We start from the raw sequence: 9,927 nt of genomic DNA on the forward strand, positions 1-9,927 counted from the left end.
TTTTACATTGCATAAATGCTTGGTTAACATTCAAACCCAAAGTAAAACTAGTATTTTAGCAGTGACAAAGCTGCAAAGTTGGGGTTCCAAATTTGAAAAAAAAAAAAAAACGTAGTTGAAAACCCAAATGTGAAGCTTCAATTGCTTAGTATTTTTTTTGTTTGAAAGTTCAGAATATATATTCATGTAAGAGGGAACAATTATTCGCCTCTGGTAAGAACAAGATGATCTGACCCTGTTATTCTTAAATTCGAGAATAACATTTCAAAATCCTCTCTAAGGAGATCATCTAACCTTCTATACAAAAAAACAGCTCCCAGCTGCAAGACAGCATCCTAAACCCAGAAATTCAACGCAAACAAAACCCAGACAACAGCTCTTGTAAGAGCATAGGAAACACCCAAAATTCTCCTGTGCCTGCTTACAACAATGTTCCCTGATTATTTGACTCCTAATAAAAACTATACAAAAGACAACGCAATATAGAATCACAATCAGCAGCCATGTCCAGCCGAGCCACAGACCTTTACTTCCACATACAGCAACCATATTGAGTCAACCATCTCCATATGAAGCATTATCACGACAGCTCAATCCCACCAAAACATCATATTTTGACAGGGAGAACTAAATTACTCAAAGACATTAAAAGGCTCTACCTGGCGTTGTACCCCTGCTTTTCGAGGCTATCTGTCAGCTGGTTGCTGTCCCTGAAAATATATTTAATCTCCCATCTCCCTACCTCCTTCTTTAGCCTTTCGATGTGCAGAACCTATTTCCTGAGTCTCCAAGGAGCTTCTGAAGGAGAGTTTGTCCCTTTGAACGTAATTATACATTTCAACTTCTACCTATGGCTCCTCCCGGTATGACTAATGCAAATTTGCTCCGCTCTATCCCTCTATCGCCTCAAGCATTGGCTTTCTGAACTGGTGTTTTGAGTTGGAAATTCCCAACTGCTGCGGCATTGGGACAAAGTTGACAAATTGGACAAGGAAAACCATACTAACATGAACTTGGAGGCTGACAGTCTATTCGAAGAATGATAATATTAGTGAGCTGGTCATGTTTTTACATATCAAGATAAAAACATCAAAATTCAAATACAGTGCAGTGAGTTCTTTACATAAAAATGTCTGTAATTAAGGATTCTATAAACAGGAAAAGAAAGGTTGGTTCCACGCTTTTTGTAAATCAAAGTGCTTATAAAAATAAGCCAGGACAATTCACCGCCAATGGATCCGTGGCGCAATGGTAGCGCGTCTGACTCCAGATCAGAAGGTTGCGTGTTCGATTCACGTCGGGTTCAAAATCCCGATCCTAACCGGATCCAAATATATTTTTGTCATTCTCTTTTGCAACCAAGTCGGCCTTTTTCAGTTGGAACTGCCTCGTTATGGTGTTGGCCTGTTGGGCTCAGTGCTCATTGGATTCCCTGCCAATAGCCAAAATGGCCCAGACTCAGAGCAGGACAAAGGCCCTTCACTAGGCTGCTTGATCTATTCCATACTCTAAGCAAGATCAAATGGTGATAGTATCTCAAATGGGCTGATTGAACTTCCAAGCTTCCATTACAGGCGCACCAGCTCTTAAATTTACAAGCGTCTTACAACTTTTTATTTCAAACATTTACCCTCCAACTACAAATTCAGATTTGGACGTTAAGAAATCATCTTTGCCAATCTGAAAACAAACAAAAATGGATTGTCTTCAACAATATTACGCCGGCGAGCTCGAGTAGAGGACAGGCGATCAAACACAAGAAGGAACAAAGGCGCAAATATGTAAAGAATGGCAGGTGCAGCACAGCCAATCACACAAACCACTATACCCAGCCATAGATTCTTGGACAACACAACGAACAAGCCAGTCACGAATGCTAGTGCCATTGCCACCAGGGCAATCCATGTCAAGCCAATGGCAAAAGGAAGTGTGTCCATGAATGATTCGCTATTGCGACGAGAAGATGACCAGAAAACCATAACCGCAGCAGTCATGGATGAAGTCATGGCAATAGTATCAGTGATGACAAATGCTTTGAAAGCTGATTTTCTAATCAAAGTCGCCATACCCTCATCTGGACCATCGTTTATAAAACCTCCAGGAATGGTGAAGGCAGCAGTAAATGTGAATGTAGCTATTAGTGTCGCCATCACTGAGATTATTTGAGCCATCTCTCTACTTTTCTTACCACCTCTTTCAACTTTGTCAACTTCAACATAACTGAATTGTGCATTATCGACAACATCTTTGGGATTAATAGCTCGCTTTGCGTAAGAGCTCTTAAGTGCTTTCAATGTCAAGTGCTGCAATACAAGCACTAAAATCAGTAGTATAAATAACATGTTGACAATATTGTAATTTACTCTTGCTATCTGGTTTCCAGCATTATCTCAACTTACCAACAAAAATGAATAAGATTAGCATTTTTGTTTACCTTTTGAAGTTCCATTCCACGGTCATCAGTTGATTGCACAATAGCTAGAGGAGTCTCATGGGATTTATTGATTGCCCTAATGTCCACCTTTGCATTCCTTGTTAGAATGTATACAATGCTGCTGTGGAAATTCTTTGCTGCAAGATGCAATGGAGTATTTCCATTCATATCAGCTGCATTAACCAAGTCTTCCATTTCAGGCAACTTCAATATAAATGATACAGCATCAATATTTCCATTTTTGGCCGCAAAGTGTAGGATGTTTTGTTGCTCATTATCTAATAACTCAATGGTGTCCGGGCAGGGATCCAGCAATATCTTTAACAAGTTTAGTTGTCCATTTTCTGCCGCCAAATGGAGAGGTATTTGTTCATTGTCATCTCCCTGATATGCAGCCGAAGTATCCCATTCTAGCAGCAACTTGACTATTTCATATTCACCCAAGGCTGCAGCATAGTGAAGGGGAGTCCTCTGCTTTTCATCTTGCATTTTAATGAGTTTTGGTTTTCTGATGTGCATTTTACGCATGATATCTGTATTTCATAGCATAGAAAATAAAGATGACAGAAAGAAAATGTATTAATTACTTTCATTTAGGTGAAAAAGCCTTAAATGTAAGTTACAAGAGGGAGAAAGGGCAGTGAAGAATAACAAGTAAAAAACCTATATAATAATCAAGACTGCTAAGAAAAGTTCTAATATGGGAATCAAATCCTTACGTAAATCACGCCTTATGACAGCACAATGCAATGGAGTTTGGCCATTGGGTCCTCTATAATCAAGAGTGGATCGATTTAAGCCTATGATTGCCTCTGCAGTAACTGCTAACTTCAGATCGATAGCAATAGACAGTGGGGATTCCCCAGCATCATTGACCAACTCCAATGATTCTCTGTCTTTATCTGCCAATTTCCACACGACCAAATAATGATCATTTCTCACGGCACAATGTAAGGGCGTGTTACCATAATTATCTCTGATTCTTGCAATGTAAACATCGTTTGAGCCGCTTGCAGAATCTCTGAATAACAGAACAATTCGCCAATGTCCACCCCTGGCTGCAACATGGACGGGGGTCTCGCCTTTGAGGTTACTCTTGAGGACAAGGTTAGGTTGCCGCTTCATTATCTCTTGTACCAAATTCTCGTGCCCGAATCTTGCAACCATGTGAAGAGCAGTGTTTCCTTGAGGAGTTGTTCCACCAAGGATATTGCCTTCAGCATCAGCAAGTTGCTTGATTACATTGAGATCACCTGATCTTGCTGCCTTGAGCAATCTTTGATCCATAAGGCTCTTTGATTCAAAAGGAGAGATGTTGTGTGTATAATGGTGCTCAAAGACAAGGGAAACCTACAAGGGGAAAGAGTTTTGCTGATATTTCCGTAAAGAATCTGATTAAACTGCTAATTTGTTCTTCAAAGAGAGTGCATGGGCAGTCTGCAAGTAGAAAGGTTGCATAGAAAATGACAGTTGACTAAACAATGACCATGAAAACAAAGTAAACTCGCACTTTAAGGTTCTTCTTTTTCCTTCTCTTTTCTCCGGTGCTTTTCCAACTCGCTGTCATCAACTAACCATTCACCAATCAATTCAGGTTCTTTTACGTATTCGAAGACTATCTATCCTCAGGGCCTCCTAAGTTCTAACACCCGCAGCGAGCAATGGTGAAATCATGTTTACAGACACAAAGTCTTCAATACATACGATGTTACTATTTGGAAATATGAGTCTCTTCACGCTTGTAAGTTGTAACCTACACAAAAATACTCAGAGAAAATACTGCAAACGATAAGAAACTTACCAGGAAGCTGTCTCATCAACTTTTCTCCCTTTTGATTTTTTGCACAACTTTTTTTCTTTGCTTTACCAATTCTCTCATTAAATTAAAGCCGTCCCTTATCTTCTGCAGCAGTGAATGAATGATTGATACATAAAAAAATTGATAAAACGAAAAAGGTTAATTGGAAAGCAACTCAATGATCCGCATTTAACAACTATGCTATCCAATGAGCATGGAACATGTTTTCCTCCCCTTACTTGAATCCCCTGCTTTTGTTCATATTTAGCTTCACTAATGGGGAAATCTAATCTTCAAAAGAAAAAAAAAAGGGGGGGAAATCTATAGTTTATGTCTGCTAAAACTTCCTCTGCTCGTGACTTTACTCATTTGGCAGAATGATATCCGGCAGGAGAGCAAGATTGGAAACAAGTAGTTGTCTGTGAAGACAACAAAGAACTAAAGCTTAAGAATCCATATCTGAATACAGGATCACTGCTAGATCCACAATGTTTGATAGTGTAAAGTTACAACTGTCCAGTAGGCATCAAGGCCTTTTCAAGGTAGGTGGTGAAGTGATACCATTTTGTCAAGGTTTTACCATATGACTGATGATTCCATTCGTTGCAGTCCACCCGTTTTGTTATAAATGCTTCAAATTCAATTCCACCAACAGCTTTGTTATCTAATTCTCAAACTCAAATCATAAAGCACCCCACTTTTCATCTATGGAAATTTAAAGCAGCATTTAGAAGTATAAAGTTAGAAGTCCCAATCAAAATTAAGTATGATAAAAGAGGCATAAAGTTTAATTGAAATTTGAAGAGATTATTCTTCAAACCAGTGAAATTATGTAAGCTAAGACTATGATTACTTTGTGATCCTAATCACACAATGGCAATAATATTTGCTTACATTAGAACAATGATATTATCCTCGTGATCTTGAGACAAAGACGGATGCTAAAATGATCTTCTTAAGCCCAATTTGCATTCATTTTTCCTTATCAAACTCGGCCCATTATCAATACAAAAGGCCCCAAAAATTCACCACATTTGAGAAATTGGAATCCAAGTCCAAGTGTCAAAGTAGCCAAGAACTTTCACTTTCAGACTGGTACCGCACCACCACCCACAACCACTCTCATCAGTCCAACGCATACCCCTCTTTCTGTCTCCCTTAGGCAGAGAAACAAAAGCCTCAAGCAGAGAGTGGGCTCAGCCACAGCGCCCCCAGTCCCTCACACCTCAACCACTTTGATTAGCTGACGTTAACTGCTTTCCATTTGCGTGTTTAGTGCCGGACTCCTACACTTCGACTTCACCTTAAAAAAAGTCTTACGTGTTTCGCTGTCGCGTGCACACTCCACCCCCACCTCCCCTCGCGCACGTTAGGCGCCCCACTCATCAGGCAGCCCCAGTAACCAACCAACCGCCCCCACTCTCCCCTCTTCTATCCCTCTTTACTCCCTTCCAGGCCCCCCTTTTTTGTCAAACCGTCAAAAACAAATGCTCCCATTTCTTGCTAACTTACGCCTCCCCTCTCTTTCTCTTATCTTACACCCGCCGCCGCCTTCGATACCCTCATGTCAACTCCAACTTCTCCTCCACAATCCTCCTCCGCCACCGCTACAAGGCGGGTCCCTCCGCCGTGCTGGAGCAAGGAGGAAACCCTGGCGTTGATTGAGGCTTACAAGGAGAAATGGTTCGCTCTTCGGCGTGGGAACCTGAAGGCACCCGACTGGGACGCCGTCTCCACCGCCGTAACCTCGGCAGCTGATCCCGGGACCACGAAGTCGTCCGTTCAATGCCGCCATAAGATCGAGAAGCTGAGGAAACGGTATCGTGCGGAGAAGCAGCGGAGCCTTAAGAATCCAGGCAAGTTCTCTTCTTCTTGGGACTTGTTTCCTCTGCTTGATTCTATGAGTTTTGCATCAACTTTGGTCGCTGGATCTGATGATCAAGATCATACTGTTGACAGCAAAGTCAGTGTGTTTGATGGGTTTGGCTTGAAATTGAAGAATCGTGAATGGATTGATGGGAATTCTGGGTCTAATATAGGTTTTGATCATGATCTTAGAGGTGGGTACGGTTCAAATTTTGATTTTGATCACAAATTTGAAGGTCGATATGGGGTGAAATTGCAGGGTAATAGGGATTTTGTGGCTAAAGGGATTAAATTTAAGAGTAATGGTAGACTTGGCGATGGGTATGGTTCTATGGTTGATTTTGATCATAATTTTGTTGAAGGTGTTGATAATGTTGGAGAGTTTCCTCTCAAGACCTTAGGTGATAGGAATTTAGTGAACCCGGAATTTAAGCCCAAGAATTTTGGTAGCCCTAATTTAAATTATGATTATTATAATGATTTGGAAGAGTATGGCATTGATGAAGGAATGGGGTTTCTAGGAAAAGTTTCAAGTGCTTGGGATTCAGTGCCTCAAGGTTTTCATCCTAAGAAATGTGGTAGAGTTGATAGGACCACGGAGGTTGATTGTAGGGGTTTGAATGGATTTGCTTCTTCTTCAAGGCCAGGGCTTGGAAGGAAGAATGGTGGTGTTAGAGTCAAGAAGGGTGTGGATCCGGTTGAGGAGATGGTTTCCTCAATTAAGTTATTGGCTGAAGGGTTTGTGCGAATGGAGAAGATGAAGATGGAGATGGTGAAGGAGATTGAGAAGATGAGAATGGAGATGGAGATGAAGCATAATGAGATGATACTTGAGTCACAACAAAAGATTGTGGATGCATTTGCCAAGGCGTTGTTGGAAAAGAAGAAAAGGAAGAAGAAACCATCTGCGCTATCACCTAATGTGAATGGAAATGCGGTTGAAGAATGGCAAAGCGATGATATGATAAAGAAAAAAAAGGTAGATATAGTGTCACCTAATGTTCAAATAGTATAGTTTACTTACATGGTTACATTTATGTTATCTTTTAAGTTTGGTTAATTTTTTTTTTTTGGAAACAGAGCAACTTAGATTGATGCTCTTTTTTGATTAAAAATTAAGGAGGAATTTAAAGAAGGAGATTATCTCTCATAATTTGCCAGTGTCCTTAATCTATTCATATGTGAGTTTGTGATGGCTTTTAATCCTGCTTTAATTTATTATGAAGTAAACAACGTGATTTAGTTTTCTGCATCTAGATTTAGTAAATGTAATTCTAACTATTGATGCATTCATGTTAGTTGTTTGAAGATCATGGGTGTTTGGAACCTGACAAACATAGTATGCAACATGAGAGGTTCAGGAGTTTAGTTCATTGCTTTTGCTTTTTATTTGCATTTTAATGGTGCCTGGATTATATCCTTCTTACCATTTAAGGTGTCTGTTCTGAGCATACAATTTTCCCCCTAAAGCTTGGGAGTAGAAGAGGGGTGGGATGCACCAAAAAACATAACCAAACCATGAAAGCGGAGATGCATATCCAATGTAATTTTATTCTGAGGTACAAATTCTTATGTCTATAGATTTTGTTTTTTCTAGTTTTTGAGTCTCAACTTCTGTCCATCCTTTGAAGTATATGCATAATGGAGTTGTTCAATGCAAGGATCTAAATTAAGAGAGATAGAGATTTGGTTTCTAAGTTCATAATTTTGGACCTTTAGTTTTTGAAACTTTTGGACCTATGGAAGGTAAGGTGTACTGATCTTGAATCCCAAAGGGCCAATTTACTCCACCTTGTGATAACTTTTTAAGGTATTGTTCCCCCCTTTATCCTTAATAGTGAAGCGATAGGTCTACTCTATTTGGAAATCCTAACCCGCATCAAGCCATTTCTGGGAGTAACTAATATGGGTGTGGTCAATCAAGTGGACTCATTGGGAATTCCAAGTTAAACTAACAATGAAACTTGAGGCATGAAACATGATTGAGCTTCTTTTTTCATGCTCTAGCTCAATTTGAGAAAAAAACTGATGTACCTGAACTTGATTTGATTAGGTTAAATGATTTACTATATATATGATTTTATGTATGCATTTTATATGCAAAATGCATTAAAAATAGTAAAAATATTGATTAAAGCTTGTAAGCCATGTGAGTATTAAAAACTTTTAACTCAACTTAATTAGCTCATTGAACTACTCAAGCTCGAGCTCGAGTTTGACATGATAGCATATGAATTGAGTTCAAATATTTTGGTAATTCAAGCATGAGTACTCACAAGTTGCTTAACTCTAGTAACCATCCTTCTTTGAATGACTCAATGTATTTGAACACTTTGATCTGGGTCGGTAACTATTGGACTCTAGTTTTGAATATTCTTTCAATGTTTGGTGTAGTGACCCAAGTTTACTTCAGCAAAATTCCTAGAATTAAGTTAAAAAAGGTTTATGAAAAAATGATCTAATGGTTATCGTATCAAGTCAAAGTGTTTTGAGTAACTTGATGTCTGGAGGTTAAATCATCTATCCAACAGCTTTCTTTGCAATGCCTTAGTGAAGTTTTCAAGTTTGAGCAGCGCTTGACTTGTTTATACCTCCCATAACCAATCTTGAGCAAACAATCTCAAATGTCACTTTGATTTGAGATAATAACTGTTAGACTTGGACTTTTACATGCACACACACATTTATATACATATCTTTGTTTAGTATGGTAGCTTTTAGTTAGTTAACTATATCAAAGCTCTAAAAACTGAAAGCAACAAAGATTCATATAGAGTTCAGTCAAATAGCAATTGTCTCAAGTTAAAAATGTCTGAGTATTTTGGCATTCTGAGGTTGAATCATCGTATACCACACGAGGAAGGTTGGTGGGTTGAGAAAGGTAAGATGTATGTTAGAGTTATGTGATTGTGTTGTATAGAGGATGGTCACTCCTTATGAATTAAATACAGCACAGGCACCAGATATTTTTAGCACAATTTTTGTTGTCTCATTTTTCCAATAGATCAATTAAAGATGCATTGGATATATTTCCATGAAGGTGCTTTTCTAATCTTTCTTATTTAATGGAAGTTAGGGAGAAGTTATTGTTTGTGTAAGAGTTGCTTAAGACTTTAAGTCTGTTTAACTTGAAAGGGAAAACAAGTCTCGTCTTTATAGCCTCTCTGGAGTCTGAAGATATCCAAGTTGAGATTTTCTGTTATCGGTTTCCTGCATCCAACGTAGAATATTAGAAATTTCTCAAGTAATGAATTAAATAAGCTGATGTACAAATACACCTATTTTCTAGCAGGATGACGGGAATAGCAAGCTCGGGTATTTTTTATCCTCCAATTTTAATCTTCGTGTAGTTTCAAAAACACCCTCTGTGACTGTGACGCAGCTCTGGCAACCATACATTTACTTTTACGCAAACTTTTTGATGATCAAGGACTAGTTTCAATTAGTACATATGAATATCTTTGTGAGTTAAAATCTTTTACTACGAAATGAAGAAAAAGGGTTTCATGAACTTTCTTAACATATTTCTTGATTGTAACGCCAAGAAAAGGAGACTTATGCGACGGTTCTTATGCATGTTAGCCTTGTTTGACAGTGTTTGAGATGTGTTTATCGTTAAATCAGTTGGGATGCAATATTGTACTTATCTTCTTCAGCTGCTGAATTAAAATCAAAATCAATAAATTGATTACTGGATCAAGAGACATGCTGACCAATATGACAAGCATCATATAGTTTGATTTAATCAGATAAGATAAAACAGCCATTCGGATGCAGAAGCAAAATGCGGGTATGGATGTTCCTGTTTGGTAGAGGTAATAATAGTTTG

General features: G+C 38.7%; 2 protein-coding genes and 1 non-coding gene across 3 annotated transcripts; 2 read left to right on the top strand and 1 right to left on the bottom strand.

The window, feature by feature from the left end:
- Positions 1-130: 130 nt before the first annotated feature.
- On the bottom strand, positions 131-4,062 carry LOC18606150 (uncharacterized). Its single transcript, XM_018116815.2, has 3 exons — positions 3,154-4,062; positions 2,435-2,967; positions 131-2,303 (listed from the first exon to the last, which is right to left on the bottom strand). Exons 1-3 carry the CDS (start codon positions 3,719-3,721, stop codon positions 1,659-1,661), a joined length of 1,746 nt encoding a protein of 581 aa, XP_017972304.2. The 5' UTR covers positions 3,722-4,062; the 3' UTR covers positions 131-1,658.
- On the top strand, positions 1,235-1,306 carry TRNAW-CCA (transfer RNA tryptophan (anticodon CCA)). Its single transcript has one exon. It is a non-coding gene; the product is annotated as a tRNA-Trp (tRNA).
- A 1,329-nt stretch (positions 4,063-5,391) lies between the features above and the next one.
- On the top strand, positions 5,392-7,301 carry LOC18606151 (FRIGIDA interacting protein 2). The gene has a single exon (XM_018116682.2). It carries the CDS (start codon positions 5,797-5,799, stop codon positions 7,111-7,113), a length of 1,317 nt encoding a protein of 438 aa, XP_017972171.2. The 5' UTR covers positions 5,392-5,796; the 3' UTR covers positions 7,114-7,301.
- The last annotated feature ends 2,626 nt before the right edge of the window (positions 7,302-9,927 follow it).

This window comes from Theobroma cacao, chromosome 3 (assembly GCF_053813885.1).
Source record: "Theobroma cacao isolate CCN51 chromosome 3, ASM5381388v1, whole genome shotgun sequence".
NCBI classification, from domain to species: domain Eukaryota; kingdom Viridiplantae; phylum Streptophyta; class Magnoliopsida; order Malvales; family Malvaceae; genus Theobroma; species Theobroma cacao.